The following is a 24715-nucleotide window of genomic DNA, read 5'->3' as shown; positions in this document are numbered from 1 at the left end:
TCAAAACACCAAAATCAATGCAACTGAAATAGCACATAATCAAATAATTGTTGGAAATGGGAATTTCAAAGATTGCAAACATGTTCATAGGGACATGAATATGAATTTTGCTCTCTTGTACAAAAAAACTAACATTATATATAAATAATTTCTCAGCAAGATATAGATATACTTCATAATTAAAGTGCTGCAATTTTTAACATACAAAGAGATTTTCCACAATAATTGGGATGGTGGGTTGGTTTTTAACCCACAAAGAGATTTTCCAGGGTAATTGGGATGGTGGGTTGGTTTTTAACATTTCTAACACATTACTGGCTCCATAATGGGTGTGTGTGTGACTCTGATCTTTAATGAAGCTTTAACAGTTTTTCACTCATGCATCATGCAGCAGACACATAGAATCATGCCCCACCCAGACATTATCCTGACACCAGGCTGACCAGTCCTAACACTAACCTCTTAATGCTGAATACCTAGCATGGCGGCTGTTATTACCATTTTTATAAGTCTTTGGTATGAAACTGCTGGGGTTCAAACCTGCAACCTCCTGCATCTGAGACAGACTCTCTAACCACAAAGCCACCAGAGGCTCTATCATGGAAGTTAAATGCCATTCCAAAGGATACAACAAGGAGGCTGACCCTGGTTGGTCTGGGAAGATACTAAATCCTTGGATCTGGTGCCAGAACTAGACCAACTGAGCCAACACCGCTCCCCATGGGTGACTGGGATTGAAGTCTGGACCTATCTTTTTGGAGAAGATTTGGGAATAAACTTTTCAAACTCTGGTTGCTGATAATGAAAAATATACATGTGAAGATTTCGGCCCATTTTCACTGCAATCAGGGCCCCTAAAAACCACAAGTAAAACTCTGTGCCATATCAATATCAAAAGATAGTGACCTTGTGTGTAACCTGTTGGTTTTTTTCTTTAAAAGAAATGTGATAAAAATTGCTTTTTCACTGCATTTGAAAGTCATGTGGGATACACCTATTACATACCTGTGTACTCATTAATTTCATGTATGATGTCATTAAGTTTATGACATCATGAATATCTGCAATGCTTCCTGCAGTTTTAGCAATGAAATGAAAAACTGTACCTGTCTAATAAAAAAAGTCTATAAAGAATAGTCCTTGTCAACATATTTTTATTTTTTTTTAAATTGAAGGGCAAAGGCCCCATTTTATACCATCACCACCCCAAAACCATAAACCCTCAAAATATTTACAGTAACGGAATATTGTCTACTGGGTTACAACAAATTCTAATACATTGCAAAGTTTTGTTCTTGTCTATAAATTAAGATATCATTTATGGGATTTCAACCAACATGATAAATTCCTTTAACCTGTTTGTCAGATTCTCATAAACCCCAATTTACAACTTACCATGTTTTCCTCCTGACACTATTCCCATGACTACTTGACCCCAAACTCCTGACCTGGCACTTTTCACTAAAGTTGTGCTTCACACCTTGGAATACAAAATAATATCAAATATATGTTCTATCCATAGTATGTTCTATTTGAATAAAATACCAACACTTTACAATTATGACATTTCACCTCCCACGACCACTAAAGATTTCTGATTTATTGTACTCATCTGACATAAAATAGTGTACAAAAGTTACGTTAGTAGAAGCCCTCTCCTAATCTTTGCCCAACCTTCTTTCCACAAAAAAAAGAAATTCCTACTTTATCCAGGCTTATAGATCCATATATATCTATCATGGTATGTTCACATAATTAAAACAGTACAAGTGTAATCCAATAACTGTTAGAAAAATCAAAACAATTTACAAACATTTTCAGTCAAACAGTTATGTACGGATTTCAGTGCACACCCTCTTTGGATCTTGCACCATTCCCAGGGCATCTATTAAAATAACTATGGTATTTTTAAAAAAAAACTGGTTCCACCAATCTGAAATGCCTAGTTGATTACAGTTTGAAAATTCAGAAATACAGAACAACTTATTTGGTTCTCTATCCTTTCTGCAGTCACAATGTAGTCATTCATACATCATATTAAATAGTCAGATAACTTTTATTCACAGAACAGTGATTCCCATCAGAGCACCCAGAATGATCTAAATATAAAAACCAAGGTGTGAGAGACATATGGATGGACAATGTAACATTAGTGCCACTAATATAGTTTTAAAAAGATGATTTAAATATGGTAGCAACATAAAGGCATAGTGGCATCAGACATTCAGAGAACAAGGCACAATAGGCATAGCATAACAACTACAGAACTATAAAACCATAGGGAGAATCTCTCTCTTTTTTTTGTCTCCAAACTTTTCAATCACATTGATCAATTAATACTGTATAAATTTATCAGTTATTTAGATAATTAGGTATCCAGACAAAATCTTTATCATCTAAATTGTGCATGTAATCAACAACCTACTGTATACACTATAACCTGTCTTATCAGACCACACATACTGCCAAAAATGGTCTTTTAAGACAGGTGGTCCATTAATAGAGGCCATTACATTATGCAAACAAATTATTCCATACATTAAGCATCTGGTAATAGATGACAGGTGATTTCCAAAAAAAGAAGTAGTCTTTGAAGTCAGACTTTATGGTACTGATACTGCATAGTGATCTTAAGTACAGAATTATGCTAAAAGAAGCTGCTTACCCCATAATCTGGCGACACCTCATAATAATCTGGCAACTGTGTAACAATGGCTTCCAACAGATCAGAGTACTTACCTCATAATAATCTGGCAACTGTGTAACACTGGCTTCCAACAGATCTGAGTACTTACCTCATAATAATCTGGCAACTGACAAACAATGGCTTCCAAAAGATCTGAGTACTTACCTCATAATAATCTGGCAACTGACTGACAATGGCTTCCAACAGATCTGAGTAATTATCTCATAATAATCTGGCAACTGTGTATCAATGGTTTCCAACAGATCTGAGGACTTACCTCATAGTAATCTGGCAACTGACTAACAATGGCTTCCTGCAGATCTGAGTACTTACCTCATAATAATCTGGCAACTGACAAACAATGGCTTCCAACAGATCTGAGTACTTACCTCATAATAATCTGGCAACTGACTGACAATGGCTTCCAACAGATCTGAGTAATTACCTCATAATAATCTGGCAACTGTGTATCAATGGTTTCCAACAGATCTGAGGACTTACCTCATAGTAATCTGGCAACTGACTAACAATGGCTTCCAACAGATCTGAATACTTACCTCAAAATAATGTGGCAACTGACTAACAATGGCTTCCTACAGATCTGAGTTCTTACCTCATAATACTCTGGCAATAGAGTATCAATGGCTTGGTACAGATCTGAGTACTTAGTATACCTCATAATAATCTGGCAACTGATTAACAATGGATTCCTATAGATCTGAGTACTTACCTCATAATAATCTGGCAATAGAGTATCAATGGCTTGGTACAGATCTGAGTACTTAGTATACTTCATAATAATCTGGCAAATGACTAACAATCAATTCCTACAGATCTGAGTACTTACCTTGTAATAATCTGGCAATAGAGTATCAATGGCTTGGTAAAGATGTGAGTACTTACCTCATAATAATCTGGCAATTGAGTAACAATTGCTTGGCACAGATCTGAGTACTTGCCTCATAATAATCTGGCAACAGAGTATCAATGGCTTGGTACAGATCTGAGTACTTACCTCATAATAATCTGACAATTGAGTAACAATTGCTTGGTACAGATATGAGTACTTACCTCATAATAATCTCGCAACTGGGTATCAATGGCTTGGTACAGATCTGAGGCACTGTCATAGTTCTGTCCAACACTGTTGTGATCAAGTTTCTCTGCCCACTAATCTGCTATTCTTGAAGCCTCATTGTCATGCTGTCCAAAAAAAAAACTCTGTGTCTAAATACAACTGAAAGGGTTGGTTCCTTGCTCTGAATAGTTCATCATCATTAGTAATTTCCCTTGTTCAGAGCATAAATATCTTAAGAGTTCAAAATTTCTAGCAATATTTCACTGCCTTCATCAGCGACTAATGTTGATCACATGACTTATATTATGACCTCCTTACTGAACATATCTGTGCCTTATTGAAACTGTGTTTAACTGTGTTTGGACCACACAAACTTTATCTATCGTGGGCAGTTTTATCAACAGACTCAGGAAGTGGCAATGGGGTCCCAAGTCTCGCCAGTAGTTACCAATCTATACATAAAGTTTGTTGAGAAAAAGGCCTGGGAATTGGCTAAGAACCCACTATCAATGTGGTTCACATATGTGATACCTTGACTTAACAACACAAGTACCATGTTCAGGAGTTCTCTGATCATGTCAACTCCATTGAACCACATAAATTATCCAGTTCACTTCAGAACAAGAAGAAAATGGTAAGCTACCATTCTCTGACAAGAGTATACATATAAACGATGAGTTTAATGCACCACATTAACTCCCTAGTCACTTATGATAAAGATTTATTGGAAGAAGTAGAGCATATGAAAACAGCACTGTGGGTAAATGGCTATCCAGAGTGGATTTTCAAACTTCCAGAAAAGCAGAAAACACACCACACAAAACCAGGAGTAGCATGTATAGAATGCCATATAGCCATGCTACATCAGAAATCCTAGCCAGAGTATTCATACAACATGGGATCAATTTATATCACAAACCATTCAACTCTTTAAAACAACTTTCATGTGTGAGGGACAAAAATGAAAATCTGAAAAAATGTGCTATAATTTATTATATAAAATGTAATGATTGTGAGAAAGATTACATCAGGGAAACAGGCACAGTGTTAGAAACCAGGATTAAGGAACACATCACTAGAGAGTCATCAGTCATACATGAACATTGTCAGAATATGGGATATTCATGGTTCCCACGCTTTTCTAAAGATAAATTTCCAGGTCATTTCCAGGGTTTTTCCAGGATGAAATTAATTTTTCAAGGTCCACATATGAACATTGTGTAATGGAGTTAAAGAACATTTCAGATTATAAAACATGCATTTTCTAAATCTAAAGATGGTTCTCTTTCATGACTCTCCAAAACATCTAAACCAGAGAAGAAGATCATGTACAAAACCACATAATGTATCACAAGAAACAAGTTTGATTATATTCCTTTAAATTGGCATGTTAAGTCATTTCAATGTACAAAAAAAAATTCTAACTTTATTTTGCTGACCTGCATTCTGTTGCTAAGTGGGAACATACATTAGTTTTGTTTCCTTTCAAACCTTCAATTCTAAAGAATTCTATAGCAAGATATATATACAGTGGAGCCTCGTTAATCCGGACACATTCGTTCCCAGCAAATATGTCCGGATTAATGAGTTTTCCGGATAATTGAATCATGCACATTTTTTAGTTTACGATATCATCACACTGTATATATATGTACATGTATATGCTAGCTTTAAATGTAATGTACTGTATATTCAATAATGGTTGAAATAAATTAATGAATACATTCTATTAATTTGTGTTTATTTCACATTATTATAACGTGCTTGTACGTACATATACAGTAAATAGAAGTTTAGACAATTAACACATTGAACACATCACACTCTGTTCATGTACATGTATGTACTGTACATACATTTATTATGTCAACTTCCTGAAGAAGTCTGTAACCTTTGTTTTCCTGGATTCTTTGGTGGATCTATCTGCAATGATTACTGATAGTGGCCATTGATTGTCAAGGGCTTCGCTATTGTGTTTTATGTCATCACTGGTGAAATTTGATCCCAGTGTGTTTATTTAATTATTAACACCCCCATCGGCGACTAGCTAAAACAGACATTGTTTATACAATCGCTGGTTACAATATGGTCACACTACTTAGTTATTGATAGTGGCCATAGATTCTCAAGGGCTTCACTACTGTGTTTTATGTATTATTCTTCTGATTGTATTTTCACATATGATTTTTCGAATTTTCTTATTTTTGGACAGATTATTTCCAGATTATCGAGACAAGTTTTAATGTAATTTTACACTTTGGTCCCCGATTTTGATTTCCGGATCCAGAACGCGGATTTCTTGATTAACGGAGCAAATTAACGTTTAGGAATTCCGTTCCCATTGAATTATGTCCGGATAGCGAGGTTTCCGGATAAACGGAGTCCGGATTAACGAGGCTCCACTGTACATGCATCTTATAGAAAGTAAACATTTCATATTACAGTATTAAAAAAAAACAATAAATGCAAATAATTAGAATCTTGTTTTGCAACAAAGAGAGTTTAACCCTGAATTTATTTGTGATAATAAAATTCCAAGCAAGATTTATCAAACACCCTAATCTCCTTAAGAAGATCTGGTTAAAAATCCATCATTTAGAAAGCTCTTTCAAAAGGGTTGATTTAAATTTGGACAAAAGACCTTCAAAATTATATACTGTTGTATAAACAAGGACTGAATTTTCTGTAAAATCAACTTGTAATTTGTTAAACCAGTCCCCGAACCTGTATTGATACAGGGGCTCGAATAGTTTTTTAATGTGTAATTCAAGGGATGACAATTTCTCATTTCAGCTCTGAGATTCAACAATGTGAACTACAAATTTGGATTAAAACAAATAGCAGTTTGTTTTCTAATCCGGGTTTCCTCCAAATATTCCCACCCCATTTTTCATATTGGGGACATTTGGGTAGGGGTGTGTAATTTGCCGCTGTGGTGCAGTAGCGACATGGTAGTCGCTTACCAGCGGGCCTAGAAAATTTAAACATGTTATATCGACTTATACCTGCATGAAATCAATAGAAAAATGATTTATTTTCTCATTTTGTCTATTTTCCACTGACAGACTAGACAAAACTATGAAATTGATGAAACCTGACTCGGTACTTGCCATTTGCATTACTAGTCACTTCACAAATCTCAAACGACGACATCGGAAGTCCATTAGTCATGTCATCTCAACAACAAACTCCTATTTAATGTTGTTGTAAAGAAATTCAATTATATCGAATGAAAGTCAGATACTTTTTGCAAAATCCAGCAATCTGGCCAGTCTCATTTATCAAGCAGAGAGCACATCAACATGGTAGTCCCATGATGCAACAAAACTCCAGAAGTTGTTCTCGGAATATATAAATATGGAAAACTTTGTGTTCTTTCATTTTTGTATTTTGATTACAACCAGTACACAACTTTCATTTAATATTTTTTCTCTACAACATTTGAAAATGTGGGTTGCTAGATTTGTGTACTCATGCGACTAGCAATGCAAATCACGAGTAGCAGGTCACATTTCATCAACTCCAATTGTAATACTCACAATTTCTGAGACAATAAGTAATTTTCCTATCCATTTCATGCATATATCACTCAATCTAACAATGTTTAAAGTTTGCTAGGCCATCTGGTAAGCAGCTACGCTTTGCCAACACAATGCTTGCCTCTTGTGATGCTTGATTGGTTTTCATAGCTTCCACGTATGGAAAGATAGGGATATCAAGCTGATTTTGAAAATAAAAGTTTACTAGACGAATCTAATCCAATGAGCATTTGGATTGACTCAGCATATATGTTTATTGCAAGCACCCAAATGATACATACTGCACCCTCCGAAAATTCTGGTTAGAACTCGATAAAAGTAACTCATGATCAGTTTAGTTACAAATCTGTTACATGATTATTTCGGGTGTCACGTTGGTGGAGGAAAATTCCGGGGTTTTTCCTGACTTTCGTCAATATTTGCGAAATTCCAGGACTTTTCACAGTCAGGAAAAAATTATATTTCTCCCAACTTTTTCCCAATTTCCAGGCAGCATGGGAACCCTGGACATTCCATCGTCTCCAATCAAACCAAGGTGATCACATCAGAGGAAAATATATGGAAAAAGAAGGTGACTGTCGTGATCAAAATTTGACAGCAGAGGCCAACACTAAACAGGGACAAATTACCACCATCGATACTGGTCTCCTCGTATCACATGACCATAATGAGTCACATGATCAACATTAGTCACTGATGAAGAAAGTGTGTTATTACCAAATATTTTGAACTCTTAAGATATTTATGCTCTTAGCAAGGGAAATGACTATGATTCTGTGTCCAAATGTTTTAAAGGAGGCAATCATTTTATGTGGATACTAGTGTTTACCAACTTGTGCATGGACAGACAGACATATAATTGGATGGACCTATGCTACTTTAAGGTCTATTACCCCAACTTACAAAATTATCAAAAAATTTCTATTAATAATAATGTTGGCATTACTTCATGATCTATCAATATTACACAGAATTACACAGAATTCATAGTACAGTACCCTCATGGTTCCCATACTTTTCTAAAGATAAATTTCAGGGTCGTTTCCAGGGTTTATCCAGGTTGAAATTACTTATTTTAAGGTTTACATATTGCCATCACTGAATGAAACTAAAGAACATTTTAGATTACAAAACAGGCATTTTCTAAATCTAAAGATGTTTCTCTTTCAAAACTCTCCAAAAACATCAAAGTCAGAAAAGATGATCATGTACAAAACCAAAAAAAGTATCACACGAAACAAGTTTGATTATATTCCCCTAAATTAGCATGTAAAGTCATTTCAATGTACAGAATACAAATTCTAACTTTATTCTACTGCATTATGCTGCTAAGTGAGAACAACATAATGAACATAAATTATGTTTTGTTTCCTTTCAAACTTTTAATTCAAAGAATTCTTTAGCAATATATATATGCATTTCATAGAAAGTAACATTTCCTATTACAGTATGAAAAAAAATAAAAGCAAATAATTAGAATCTTGCCTTGTAATGAAAAGAGTTTAACCCTGAATTTACCTGTACCAATAAAATCAAAAAAAACGATTTTTCAAACAACCTAATCTCCTTAAGATGATCTGGTTAAAAATCCATCATTTGAAAATCATTTCACAAGGGTTGATTTAAATTTTGACAAAATACCTTCAAAAGTATATACTGTTGTATAAACAAGGACTGAATTTTCTGTAAAATCATCTTGTCTTCTTGTAATTCGTTAAACCAATTCCCAAACCTGTATTGATAAAGAGGCTCATATTGTTTTTAATATATAATACAAGGGATGACAATTTCTCATTTCAGCTCTGAGATTCAACAATTTGGACTACAAATTTGGCTTAAAACAAACAGCAGTCCGTTTTCTAATCTGGGTTTCCTCCGAATATTCCCACCCCATTTTTCATAGTTGGACATTTGGGTGTGGGGTCACTGCAATTGCATATTGAAAATTTGGAATTTGCTGCCACCGTGCGGTAGCGACATATGGTAGTCACTTAACAGCAGGCCTAGAAAATTTAAATGTATGTATATCAACTTATACCTGTATAAAATCGATAGGAAAATGATTTATTTTCTCATAAATGGCAAGTATTATAATCACTGTCTTTAATCAGCTGACAGACTAGACAAAACTACGGCATAGATGAAACCTGACCCTGTACTCGCCATTTGCATTACTAGTCACATGACTTCACAAATCTCAGATAACATCGGAAATCCAATAGTCACATGATAGCAATAACAAACTCCATTTTAATGTTATTGTACAGAAATTCAATTATATTAAATGAAAGTCTGATACTTTTTGTAAAAACCAGCAATCTGGCCAGTCTGATTTATCAAGCAGATAGTACATGTCAAGGGGCCCCGAGTGGCCGAGTGGTCTAAAGCACTCTCCGTTACGGATCACTGCCATCTCACCTCTGTCTGCGTAGGTTCGAGTCTCGGATTCAGCCAATGTGGGTATGTGAGAAAGCTTGCCAGTAGCTTCTCGAGGGTCGGTGGTTCTTTCCGTGGTTTTCCCGGGTTCTTCCTCCACCATTAATACTGGCCGCCATATATAGCCTATTGTGTGCTGAAAAATGGCGTTAACACCCACAACAACACAACAAGTACATGTCAATGTGGCTCAATGTTGTGGATCTAGTGTTGGTATATGGTAAGTAGGAAAGCCTTGGCTTCATGTTGTGAATCTAGTTTTGTAAATGGTAAGTAGTAAGGCCAATGGCTCCATGTTGTGGATCTAGTGTTGGTAAATGGTAAGTAGGAAAGCCCATGGCTCCATGTTGTGGATCTAGTGTTGGTAAATGGTAAGTAGGTGGGCCAATGGCTCCACATTGTGGATCCAGTGATGATAAATGGTAAGTAGAAAAGCCCATGGCTCCATGTTGTGAATCTAATGTTGTAAATGGTAAATGGTAGGGCCCATGACTCCACGTTGTGGATCTAGTGTTGGTAAATGCAAAGTAGGAAATCCCTCACTCCATATTGTGAATCTAGTGTTGTAATGATAAGTAGTAAGGCCCATAGCTCCATGTTGTGAATCTAGTGTTGTAAATGGTAAGTAGTAGGGCTCACTGCTCCATGTTTTGGATCTTATGTTGATAAATGGTAAGTAGTAAGGCTCATTGTTCAATGGTTTGCATCCAGTGATGGTAAATGGTAACCAAAACAGGTCATGACTCCAGTGTTGTAGACCTAGTGTTGGTATACATTGTGGATCTAGTGTTGGTAAATGGTAAGTAGTAAGGCTCATTGTTCAATGGTTTGCATCCAGTGATGGTAAATGGTAACCAAAACAGGTCATGACTCCAGTGTTGTAGACCTTGTGTTGGTATACATTGTGGATCTAGTGTTGGTAAATGGTAAGTAGGAAAGCCCATGGCTCCATGTTGTGACTTTAGTGTTGTAAATGGTAAGCAGTAAGGTCCATGGCTCCATGTTGTAGATCCAGTGATGGTAAATGGTAAGTAGTAAGACCCATGGCACTATATTGTGGACCTAGTGTTGGTAAATGGTAAGTAGGAAAGCCCATGGCATCATGTTGTGGATCATGTGTTGGTAAATGGCAAGTAGTATGGCTCATGACTCTATGTTTTGGATTTTATGTTGGTAAATGGTAAGTAGGAAGGCTCACTGCTCCATGGTGTGCATCCAGTGATGGTAAATGGTAACCAAAATGGGTCATGACTCCAGTGTTGTAGACCTAGTGCTGGTAAATGGTAATTAGTAAAGCCTATGACTAACTGTTGCAGATCCAGTGCTGGTAAATGGTAAGTAGTAAGGCCCCTTAATCCAGTGTTGTGGATACAATTATGGTAAATGACTTTTCCTTAAGTTTTTTGAGGGTTTTGGCAGTTTTAAAATGAACATGATGATGATGATGATGATGATGATGGTACCAATGATGACTAATACAAAAACTACAACATTAAGACATAATTCCATTTTAGTGGGTGAACACTTAATTAATATATGACCAACCTTAAAGCATTTGATGAATTGATAGATTCTCAACAAAAGAGACTTTGGTTTCCTTCCATATGACATAATCATGCTAAGCTCATGATCATCCAGAACAGCTCCAACAAGGCTCATTTCCATCGCCTCTTTTTGACCCATCAGTGCGGATAATGAATGCTGACCAATTATCTGCAAGAGAAGTTTAATCTGAAGATGTTGTAATAGTAATTATAGTAGCTGCAGCAACAGCAGTAGTAGTGGTAAAGGGTAAGGCAACAACAGCAGTAATAGCGTGTTATGTTTATTTGATTTAATTTATATTTAAATTAATTGTCCATTTGTAAGTTTTACTTTTTTATTTTTAATTTCATTACAGGTCAATGTAATGTAATTTTGTTTACTAGGAATTTGATATTTTCCAGAAAATTCAGTTTGACCTGAATCTTTTCATAAATACCTAATAACAGAAACACTGTTTCTATTTTTTTAGTTTCTAACTTTGATTCAGAAATCATTGAGACAAGTAAATAACTTTTCATTTTTATTTTATTTTTGAGTAAAATGATTGGTTTTTATCAAGGTCATACTAGGAGCACATGATTTTTTATATGTAAACAGCCTCTATTTCGCAATTTTGGGTTTTCTGAAATTGCACAGTAGTCAGGTTTTATACCAATGTCTATGGATATATTTTTCATTTGGGCTTTAATCTTTGCACAGGAAAGTGTCTGTTGTGGCAGTTTGGAGTTATTTTTAATTTTTATTCAGATTATTTGGATTCAAAAGGATTAATTCTTTTTCCTGGAAATATCTGAGTGCTCATACAGAATTCTTGGAGAAAGACATTTCATTAAATTTTATTCGGAAATTCAAACATTGGATTATTGTTTGTAAATAACATAGAACTGAAGACCTTACAACACCATAAACGCTACAGTATACGTCATTGTCTTCCATCCTGAATTTTTGTCAGGACTTGAACTTGAATTCATTGGAACATTTTCATTACTAGGACTTCTAAAATGTAATTTGTGGATTATTCTTGGATTATTTTTGGATTCTGATTCTTAAAAACCTTAAGTTCTTACTTTTTCATTTTTACAGTGTTTGTTTGCAGGGTACTCCACAGAGCATAACATCATTAGAATACTGACATGGTTCTGTTGTACTCCTCAGAGCATAACATCATGAGAATACTGACATGGTTCTTTAAATACATCATTTAACTCTGAAAAAGCATTTTCATTAACATAACTTTTGCTAAGTGACATTTTATTTCATTAAAGAAAAAACTGTTTCAAATTTGCAAGCTACTGTGCAGTTTATTAGTTACTGTTGATCCTACAAGAACATCGTCTGTACATATCCAGGCAGTAAGTCGAGTTGCATTACCTATTTTTTCATTATCTGCAATATACGTATCATTAAGAAATAATATCATGCCAATCCTAAGAATGCTATACCTAAATTGTCAGATATATTCAACAAAGACGTGTCTTAAAACTAAAATGTCAAATATATTCAAGAAAGATGTGTCTTAAAACTCAATTGACAGATATATTCAAGAAAGACATGTCTTAAAACTCAACTGACAGATATATTCAACAAAGATTGTCTTAAAACTCTATCCTGTCATAATAAGAGGTAAAGGATATACAGCAAATGAAATAATGGAAAACTGAGTGGCATGTGGCATAGACATTGGCTTACATATAAACAGATATCAGCTAAAAGCCAAATTTGTACATGAGGGGAATGGTTGAGTTTCAAATTGATTTGATTAAACTAAATCATTTAGGTTATTTTACACCATATACATATTTAAAATCTTTGGCAAACATTGCAGTCTCAATAGTTCTATCAGATGTAGTGTAGTAACAAATGTAGTAGTATTATCAGAAGCAATAGTAGTAGTAGCAGAAGAACAAGATCATGAAATCTCCTCTTTGTTTTAGATGGCTGTTAGAAAATCTGAAGCCAAAGAAGTAACTGTTTGTTTATTTTGTTAAAAATAGGGTCCTTGTGAGAAAATAAAGACCACCTGAGGTACCTGCTGGTGACAAGTGGTCAGTGAGCTATTAAATTGTTGTTCTTAAGTCGCATAGACAGGAAATTCTTAGTCTAACCATGAAACTCCTTTGGCTGGTCATTTACAGGTCAACATGACTTATCACAAGATCTTGAATTTTATCAGCCAAAAATTAAAAGTGATGTCTGTAAATATTGTAGATCTTGTCACACTTGTCAAATGGTAGAAAACCAAGCCAGAAGATACCTAAGGTTCATTTGATGAACCATTTAGCAGAATACTTATGGTAGACTGTGTCAGTCCTTTACCAAAGACCAAGTCAGGCAACCAATATTTGTTGACCATAATGTGTGCATCTGCAAGATTTCCAGAGGTGAATCCACTGAAAAATATTAAAACTAAAACCATATCAAAAGCTTTGATAATTTTTTTTATACAATTGCTCCTTCCTAAATCTGTCCAATCTGATCAGGGGTAAAATTGCATGCCTGGAATTTTTCAGCAAGTTATGCATGAATTAGACATCCAGCAACTTAAATCTTCTGCCTCTCACCCTGAATGCCAAGGGGCTTTAGAAAGAATCATAAAAGGTTGAAGAATATGACTTATTCATACTGCTTTGATACACAAAACGATTGGGATGAAGGTGTTCATTTCCTTTTGTTTGCAGTTAGGGAATTAGTTCAAGACTCATTAGGTTTTAGTCCATTTGAACTAATTTTTGGACATCCTGTCCATTGACCATTTAAGTTATTAAAAGAGAAACTTCTTTCAAATGAAATTCAGAAATTAATCATCTCAATTATGTTTCTGATTTCAAGTATAAATTGTCAAAGGCTAGTGAACTAGCAAGAAATTGTCTTCACTCTACTCAGTACAAAAATGAAATTAAGGTTTGGCAAAAATACAAAGTAAAGAAGTTTTCATCCCAATGATAAAGTTTTGGTTCGTTTGTCCATACCTCTACACCCTCTTCAGTCTAAGTACATGGGTCCTTATACAGTTGAAAAGAAAGTAACTTAAATTATATCATTAACACTCCTGAGAGGCAAAAACAGAAGCAATATTAGCATATAAATATGTTAAAGAAGTACGTTGATACAGATAGCCCTGTTAATAATGCAGTAGATTCAGTTGTACCTGTCCTACACTAATAATTTAAGCGATGGAATACATTCAGACTGCAGTGACTTTGGTGTAACAAATCTTCAGAATTCAGAAATATTAAACAATCTGGACCAGAAGCTTTTACATCTACAGCCACAAGAAAAGAGTGAACCAAAACAGCTATTATTTGAATATGAGAACTTGTTTCCAGGCATTCCTACATGAACAAATAAAATCTACAATGACAATGAAATTTTAGACTCTACACATGTGAAACAGCATCAGTACTGGATGAATCCTGTCAAACAGGAATGTTTGAAAAAATAAATTCCAATTTGCTGGAAACTGATTTCATAGAACCAAGTAATAGTGACATGATATGACCATGCATTCTTGTGCCAAAAGCAGATAATACATTCTGTATAAGCACGAACTATAGAAAAGTGAAGAGTGTGACCAAAACTGATTCATTGCCTTTGCCAAGAATCAATGACTTCATTGAAAAAATCTGAAATATAAAATATGTCACAAAGTGTAACCTTTGAAAGGAATCTGGCAAATTCTACTCACAGAAAGGGTAAATGAAATTGTGGCATTGGTAACTCCATGTGGACTTTATCAATATATAGTGATGTCATTTGGGATCAAAGGTTTGCCTTGTATTTTCCAATGCTTAATGAACAATGATCACATCTGTTCTAGATAACTGTGATGCTTGCATCATTTCAACATCTACAAAGATACCTGGAAAGATCACTTGAAAACCATTAAGAAATTCTTTGATCATCTCAGTGATGAAAATTTGACAATTTATCCAAAAGTAAGTTTTACCGTGCTTGTGTTAAATTTCTAAGATATATCGTGGGACACAGTAAAGTTAAACCAATAGAAGTTCAGTTCAAGGCTATCTCGAAATATCTTGTGCCTATCAGTAAAAATGGCTGATGTAATTTTTGGGTATGGCTGGATATTATTGGAAATTTTGCTCCAGTTTTTCTATAACTGCTGAATTCCTGACAAATTTACTGAGCAAGAAAACAAAATTTCATTGGTCTGAAAAATGTAAGGAGGTTTGTGATAACTTAAAGGCCATACTTAAGAGTGCATCAGTTCTTTCAGTTCCACATTTCAGTCAATCATTTAAAATATTTGTTGATGCAAGTGATGTTGGAGCTGGTGCAGTATTGATTCAAGAAGAAAAAACAGTGTAGCTCATCCAGTGTGATATTTCACTAAAACAATTCAACAAGCACCAGATAAATTATTCCACAACTGAGAAGGAATGTTTAGCTTTGATAATGGCTTTGCAACACTTTGAAGTGTATATTAGTTCAGCTCCTTCTGAAATTATTGTATTCAATAATCACAATCCACTTACTTTGACTGGCAAGATGAAAAACTAAAATCAGAGGTCGTTTTTCAGATGGATATACTGCACTCCCAAGGTCGTGCATTATTCCATCCAAAAAACTTGTTCATATTTTCCCATACAAATGCAGTAACCTATAAGTATTATACTGCTTCATGTTTATTCTGTGTCATTCATAAGACAAGATCTGATGTTATTTTAATTATATGTATATTTGACTATTATGTAAAGAAAGCTTTATTGTATAAATCTTTCTTTTCTTTAAGAGGGGAGGTGTTATGCATATTTATTTTGTTTGTTGGCTTTTCTTCGTGATTATATATTATGGATATATCTATTTTGTAACTGATCTTAGTCCAAAATCAAGTTAATGGCCTACCTGACTTTGCACATTTATTTTGTAAACAACATAATACATAGCTAATACTTCTCAATGATTATACATTAAATATTCAGATCATTATTACTGGAAATGAACATGCTTATTTAAATCTGAGTCTTGGGCATTAGTTTTTTTCTCTCACTTGTTGACAACTCTGAACGTTGTAGAAAGAATACTGATTTACATCCTGCATCTATTACGATGTCTTACCTTTTAAAATCAATGTTGTTGACTTGAACAATTAGTCATTCCTACCTTAACCTCTGAAGTGGAATCAGTCTTATTGTTGTATTTAGTTTTTAATCTGGGTGGATTTATTTTTTTAAACTATTCACTGGAATTAATAAGTGCTCATTAATAGATTACTTTTTGGACTGAAGCATTATTTTGGAATAATTGTGAATTCATTCAAGGACCTTCTGGATTATATTATTGTGTTACATCAAGACCATTAACACAATGCCACATTCCAGGTCAGTGGCACATTTGCATATTCGAGACTACATCAGAACATTCAATATTGGAATTTATTTGGAATATCACTGAAATTCATTTGGAATTCTATACATTTTGACTTGTGATAGAACTTTTACACATTAACTTAAGCTCTTTTTAAAGGGGTATGTACCATAGTGTCATGTTTAACCCATAATCATATAAAGCTAAAACTTGTATAGATTGAAATATTCTCCTCTCTCTCTCTCTTCCTTAAATATGCATTTGATTTTTATCCAGGAGCACTTTTAATAAAGGCAATTAACAATTAAATTGCCTATGACTGCTTTCTTCCACATTGTGGTACCGTTATTCATGGATTATAGACATACTAGCTAAAAAGCTATATCCTCCATTGTGCCTTTGCATGCAATCTGCATAAATTTCAGAATAGCCACAGAAAAGACAATCTATGTATTTGCTGATCATTTTTCACACAAAAATGCAGTGTGTACACTGTGTACAATAATAATAGCTGAATGTTTATAATGTGTATAGAGAAGAAGAATTCAAATTTTTCAAAATGTCAGTGATAAAAACTGTTTTGTTTATACATCATTCGGGGGAAAAAATATTAGTTTATATTATTAATAATTCAAACAAAATTATTTCTTATGATCCTAAAATTTGATAAATTTCTATTAATTTTATGAGACAGAGAGTATAGCATTAATCAAACATACATATACCCATATGAACACACACATGCACACACAAACACACACACACACATGCACACACAGAATCCACGGATATCAAGATTTCTAAATGAGGCTCTTTACTCAATGATAAGGAGGTCTTCTGCAAGTGGTGAGGCCCACAAACTGTTCATTTATAATTTGATTTGAAAAATGGGAGAGCTATGTAGACTGTCTTGCCTGATTTTGGCGATCCACAAACACATAATTCAACACACATATACATTTAAAGTTTTGAGATAAAAGAAGACAGGTATATAATATTCAAAGTCATGAAACTGAACACCAGCAAAGATGCTAAGACGCGAGGCCAGTTCCGCTTATAACCTTAATATATAAAGGAAAGGGAGACAGAGAAGACCTTAAAAATTGGAGGCCCATCTCCCTCCTAAATATGGATTATAAAATTTTAAGTAAGATTCTGGCGAACAGAATAAAACAAGGTATGGATAAAATTATCAATATACATCAGACATATGGACCTAAAAAGAGAAATATACAAAATAATATTCTTAACATTAAAACAATTATAGAATATCTAAAAGAAAATAAAAGAAAAGCTGCCATGGTACTTTTCGGTCAAGAAAAAGCTTTTGACAGATTAGAGCATAACTATATACAAAAGGTTCTAAAAATATTCGGCTTCGGAGAAAATGTCCGAAATTGGACTAAAATATTGTACAATAACATAACCTCGAGAGTACAGGTTAATGGGATCATAATGGATGAATTCAAAATCCAAAGATCAGTGAGGCAAGGATGCCCACTATTTATGCTATTATACGTAATAGGAATTGAAATGCTAAGCATCAGCATAAAACTCAACAAAGAAATAGTTGGTATAAAAGTTCCAAATTTAAAAGATGATGTGAAAATGCTGCAACATGCAGATGATTGCACAAACTTTATAGAAGATCCAAATTCCCTTAAACACTTAATTAAGGAATTTGAAAAATTCGGCAAAGCATCAGGATCGCAAATTAATCAAGATAAAACAGAAATCTTAGAAATAGGCAACTGGCAAGGTAAACACTCAGGTTTACCAGCAAATCTGTTTAAAAATACAGTTAAGGCACTAGGTGTGTACTTTGGATTAAATGAAGAAAAAGAAAACTGTAAGAAAATAGAAAATGAAATTTAAAAAATGTTGATATCTGGGCACTAACGCCACTATGCATCATGGAATGAGCCCAAGTTGCAAAAACATATATGTACACTAATGTTAATTATATCATGAAGTCTATTGACATAAATAACCTTACATTAAATAATATAGATAACCAGATTATTAAATACATATGGAATTTTAAAATGCATTACATTAATAAAGAAACATTATATAGGGCCAAAGAAAGGGGGGGGGGATAGGAATACCTAGCCTGATACTTTTAAAAATAACAAACATTTTAAATAGGTTTAAAAGAATAAATACAGATCCCAAATTACCATGGGAGGGAATATATATTTACTGGTTTGGTTTTATAATAAGGAATAGGAATGATATCTATAAAAGCAATTATCCTACCAAATTGCTTGAAAGCCCTAGGAAATTTAAAAGTATTAAAGATTTATTATTTAAATATAGAGATAGAAAAGAACTATGGGAAATTGATGAGAAACTGACTTGTACGTGGATAAGAGAGGAAATAATGGGGAAAATATTATGCAAAATAGAAAGAGAACATATGTATATTAATTGGAAAAGAGCATGGGGGCACTGGTCGAAACTAGGCTCCCTAAAAATTCAAAGCCTCTGCTTCAAATACATGCATGATGCGTGGTTGACGGGAGAGGCGGTAGCGAGACAGCATATGGTCAAAGTACCACCTAAATGTCCGCTGTGTAAAAAAGGCCCTTTTAATAAAAAACAAACACTACTACATTGCACACAAACAAAAGAAAATAGAGAAAAAGTTATAACAGAAATACAAAAAAAAACGACACATACAAACAACAAAATATACTATATCTAGATGATAATTTCAACAAAAACACACTTTACAAAATAACAAACTTTATAGTTACAACCATGAAAGCATGTGGACAAGTTATAATAATAGACAAAAAAAATGATAATTCCAACCATAAGGAAAAGTACAGATAAGGACATTATGGGGCTATGTCACATGGCGCTACGCGAAGTGAACAGATACACAAAAGAGTCTGGAAAAGGAACCCTAATGGCTTGGACCTTTTATACAATTTATACAATAATACAGTTCTATTTATTACCCTATCCTACATTGCATTTCTCATTTCTCAATTCTCATTACTAACAGTAGTACAGATCGTTACTGTACACATGGTCCTGAAAGGGAGACAACTATCTTATCGATTTTTCTGGCTACTTGGCATAAATTTCAAATACAAGATAGACCTGCTCGAGATGGGAGACATACAAAAATATAGAAAGTATAAACCTCACCTCGAGCACAGTTGAATCTTAATTTTATACGAGAGAGTGATAAGTTTTTAATACACACATATAAACCAATAAGGTTTTAAAATTATACATATAAAGAACACTCCTTGCAAAATTTCAAAATTTAATGAACACTCCCGGTGTAACAATAAACATGGGAGAAGATAAGACAACTGGGTTAGATTTGGCATACTTTGCTGTCCCAACATGGAAACAAAAATAGCACCCAAAACATATAGCACACACATATAGCAAACATGGGACGTAGGTGACCCTAGCAAGGTCAACAAATCAAACTAGGGAAGAGACCCGAGAGGATAATAGAAATCATTCTCGGATGATCAACCCTATAAACACACTAGGGAAACTTAGAAATACCCCACTCAAAATTTCTAAACCAAAAGTTTTTAAAAAACCTTTTAAAAACAACACAAGCAACACACCTTTGGGGGAAAGAAACACACATAAACCTTTTATAAGCTTTGGCTAAGTGGGGGGGGGGGCATCTGTCAGTGCCCCAAAAAGAAAAAAAAATTAAGTAACTCATCACATGGAAATAACAAATAATAATACAAAGACATATTGCATTTTAAAATTTTGAATGTGTGTATTTCACATTATTAATCATTTTCAAACATGAATGTAATGCAAATTACATTTGCTACTTAAAAAAATATTTGTTTACTATTTTTAATCACTAGATTTTATTTCTTAAAAATATGTACCATTTGTCTTAGAGTATTATTGTTGTACATGATTACCTAAGAGCCAATATTATTATACTTCACTGTATTATTTTGGATGTTCAATGAATATAAAACATAGGCAATTTTTTAATTTCAATAAAACCTTTATGATTACTGAAATCGTCATAGTTGTGATTATCTCCCCCTGAACAAGTTTTCCAACTTGTTGCTAGTCGATGTACAAACGTCAGCTAGGTGAGCTAACTTTTAAGATTTGCTCTTTATTACTATTTCTGTATCAATTATATTATAAATTTCCTATCAATTACATTGTATATACTGTTCATAGCTTCTAAGGTTTAAGCACTTACAAATTTGTGACATTTCAACAGTGTATATTGTGTAAATTATATTCTTCATACTTTTATAAACACTGTTGTGACAAGCCAAACTTTTCATTATAACACTATAATAGATCCTTATATTTAAAAACTAGTGAACATTCATGAATGTTAAATGACACACTTGTGAAATTCAAACACTTATATACTATTTCCCTTACTGTCAAATTTAAGAAAAGCCGTCCACAACATGCCTGCACAACTCTGCTGGTATTTCTGACATGATAGCTTCCTCCCATGCGAGTTATATACATCTGAAAAAAGAGAAATGCATCAATAAAAATATCATCACTACAAACTGACAACAAAAAATCAAGACACTTCTCATAAGAAATATTTACCTGATAATTAAACTTAAAACAATACTGAATAAAATAAAAAAACAAGAAAACATCACAAAACTTTACATAATTTAGATTTCAAGAATTTTTCTTCTAAATCGTGAATCTACACAGTTGCCTTTGTAAAGGCTAAAATGTTTCTATTACAATTATACTGAATAATACACAAGTATCTAAGATTTTGTTGAATAATGCACAAGTATCTAAGATTTTGTTGAATAATACACAAATGTCTAAGATTATGTTGAATAATACAGAAGTGTCTAAGATTATGTTGAATAATACAGAAGTGTCTAAGAGTATGTTGAATAATACAGAATTGTCTAGGTTATGTTGAATAATACAGAAGTGTCTAAGAGTACATATATGTTGAATAATACACAAGTGTCTAAGCGTATGTTGAATAATACACAAGTGTCTAAGAGTATGTTGAATAATACACAAGTGTCTAAGATATGCTGAATGATACACAAGTGTCTAAGATTATGTTGAACAATACAGAAGTGTCTAAGAGTATGTTGAATAATACACAAGTGTCTAAGAGTATGTTGAATAATACACAAGTGTCTAAGAGTATGTTGAATAATACACAAGTGTCTAAGATTTTGCTGAATAATACACAAATGTCTAAGATTGTATTAAGTTAATACACAAGTGTCTAGATTGCATTAAATTAATACACAAGTGTCTAGATTGCATTAAATTAATACACAAGTGTCTAAGATTATGTTGAATAATACACAAGTGTCTAAGAGCATGTTGAATAATACACAAGTGTCTAAGATTTTGTTGAATAATATACATGTCGAAGATTAGCTGAATAATACATGTGTCTAAGATTGTATTAAATTAATACACAAGTGTCTAGATTGCATTAAATTAATACACAAGTGTCTAAGATTATGTTGAACAATACACAAGTGTCTAAGATTGTATTAAATTATACACAAGTGTCTAAGATTGTATTAAATTATACATAAGTGTCTAAGATTGTATTAAAATTATACACAAGTGTCTAAGATTGAATTAAATTAATACACAAGTGTATAAGATTGTATTAAATTATTACACAAGTGTCTAAGATTGTATTAAATTATTACACAAGTGTCTAAGATTGTATTAAATTAATACACAAGTGTCTAAGATTGTATCAAATTAATACACAAGTGTCTAGATTGTATTAAATTATTACACAAGTGTCTAAGATTGTATTAAATTAATACACAAGTGTCTAAGATTGTATCAAATTAATACACAAGTGTCTAAGATTGTATTAAATTATTACACAAGTGTTTAAGATTGTATTAAATTAATACACAAGTGTCTAAGATTGTATCAAATAAGTACACAAGTGTCTAAGATTGTATTAAATTAATACACAAGTGTCTAAGATTGTATTAAATTAATATACAAGTGTCATGATTATATTAATACACAAGTGCCTATGATTGTATTAAATTAATACACAACTGCCTAAAATTATAAACACATAAGAGCCACAAACTTGATCTTAATATTTTCCATATAATCACTTTGCAGATATATATCATCCTATTTATTATTATACACTTCATGAGTAATCCTTATATTATTCTATTTATTATATAATCCATGAGCAATTCTTATCTTATACACTCCACAAGTAATCCTTATATTATATTTATTATTATACAATCCACAAGTAATCCTTACAATATTCTATTATTAGTATACACTCCATGAGTAATCCTATTATATTTATTAGTATACACTCCATGAGTTATCCTATTATATTTATTAGTATACACTCCATGAGTTATCCTATTATATTTATTAGTGTATACTCCATGAGTTATCCTATTATATTTATTGTTATACACTCCATGAGTAATCCTATTATATTTATTAGTATACACTCAATGAGTAATCCTATTATATTTATTAGTATACACTCCATGAGTTATCCTATTATATTTATTAGTATACACTCCATGAGTTATCCTATTATATTTATTGTTATACACTCCATGAGTTATCCTATTATATTTATTAGTATACACTCCATGTTGTTGTTGCTGTTGCAGGGTTTAACGCCATTTTTCAGCACCAGATAGGCTATACATGGCGGCCAGTATAACTGGTGGAGGAAGAACCCTGGAAAACCCCAGGGAAGAACCACCGACCCACGAGAAGCTACTGGCAGGCTTTCCCATGTACCCACGCTAGCCGAGCCTTGGACTCGAACCCACGCAGACAGAGGTGAGATGGCAGTGATCCGGAACGGTGAGCACTTTAGACCACTCGTCCACTCAGGGCCCCATACACTCCATGAGTAATCCTATTATATGTATTAGTATACACTCCATGAGTAATCCTATTATATGTATTAGTATACACTCCATGAGTAATCCTTACATTTACACTCCATAAGCAATCCTTATATTATCTATTTATTATGTCGTTGTCGTTGTAGGGTTTAACGCCATTTTTCAGCACAGGATAGGCTATACATGGCGGCCAGTATAACTGGTGGAGGAAGAACCCTGGAAAACCCCAGGGAAGAACCACCGACCCACGAGAAGCTACTGGCAGGCTTTCCCACATACCCACGCTAACCGAGCCTTGGACTCGAACCCACGCAGACAGAGGTGAGATGGCAGTGATCTGGAATGTTGAGCGCTTTAGACCACTCGGCCACTCGGGGCCCCCTCTATTTATTATTATACACTCCAAGTGTAATCCTAATATTATATTATTATACACTCCATAATTCCTATATTATTCTATCATTATTATACACTTCAAGTGTAATCCTAATATTATATTTATTATTATATACTCCATGAATAATCCTATTATTATATTATTATACACTCCATAAGTAATTCCTATATTATTCTGTCATTATTATACACTCCAAGACTAATCATAATATTATTCTAGTATTATATACTATATGATTAATCCTTTTACCTTAACAATAAAAGCAGAAACATGCTGCCATACTAAACACTTATAACATTATAAACTTTCAATATTAAATAGCTTCCTTATTTGAAAAAATACTTTCTGCATAAAAACTGCTGATAAGAACTATTTTCACAAGTGAAAAAAACATGATGGTCTGTCTGCTCTCAAAAGACACTACCAGTGAATTGTTTGATGTGTCACATGTGCATCGAAAAAAATAAAAGTGAAAAACTGCTAAAATGTTTCAGGAAAATAGATATTAAGCACATTAGAATCTGTTTGCATCACAAATTGCAGTTTTTCTAATTTAAATGAGCTTTCTTTTACTTTCTAAAATAATCTATTTTATGAACTTGAAACTCTGTATAGTTTAAAATCAGTATAGTTATGGAATATGTAAAAGGTTTATTGATGTGAGAATGCTGCATCGTGTGATCTCTTTCTACCATGGTTGTATTGGTGTGAGAATGCAACATTATGTGATTTCTTTCAACCATGGTTGTATTAGTGTGAATGCATCAAGATGTGATCACTTTCTATCCTGGTTGTATTGGTGTGAGAATGCTACATGAT

At 33.4% G+C, this 24715-nt stretch overlaps 1 protein-coding gene across 1 annotated transcript in view; it reads right to left on the bottom strand.

Annotated features, from left to right (window-relative positions):
- The window catches only part of LOC149779288 (uncharacterized), a 237444-nt gene that overhangs the window by 62385 nt on the left and 150344 nt on the right, over positions 1 to 24715 (bottom strand). The window contains 4 exon segments of the mRNA XM_089938418.1: positions 1396 to 1480; positions 3758 to 3889; positions 11285 to 11452; positions 21014 to 21106. Of these exon segments, the coding sequence (XP_089794544.1) occupies positions 1396 to 1480; positions 3758 to 3889; positions 11285 to 11452; positions 21014 to 21106 (478 nt within the window).

This window comes from Sinohyriopsis cumingii, chromosome 17 (genome assembly GCF_028554795.1).
Source record: "Sinohyriopsis cumingii isolate HCF-2022 chromosome 17, ASM2855479v2, whole genome shotgun sequence".
Lineage (NCBI taxonomy): Eukaryota > Metazoa > Mollusca > Bivalvia > Unionida > Unionidae > Sinohyriopsis > Sinohyriopsis cumingii.
Note: the sequence above shows the minus strand (reverse complement) of the source record. Positions and strands in the feature narration are given on the sequence as shown.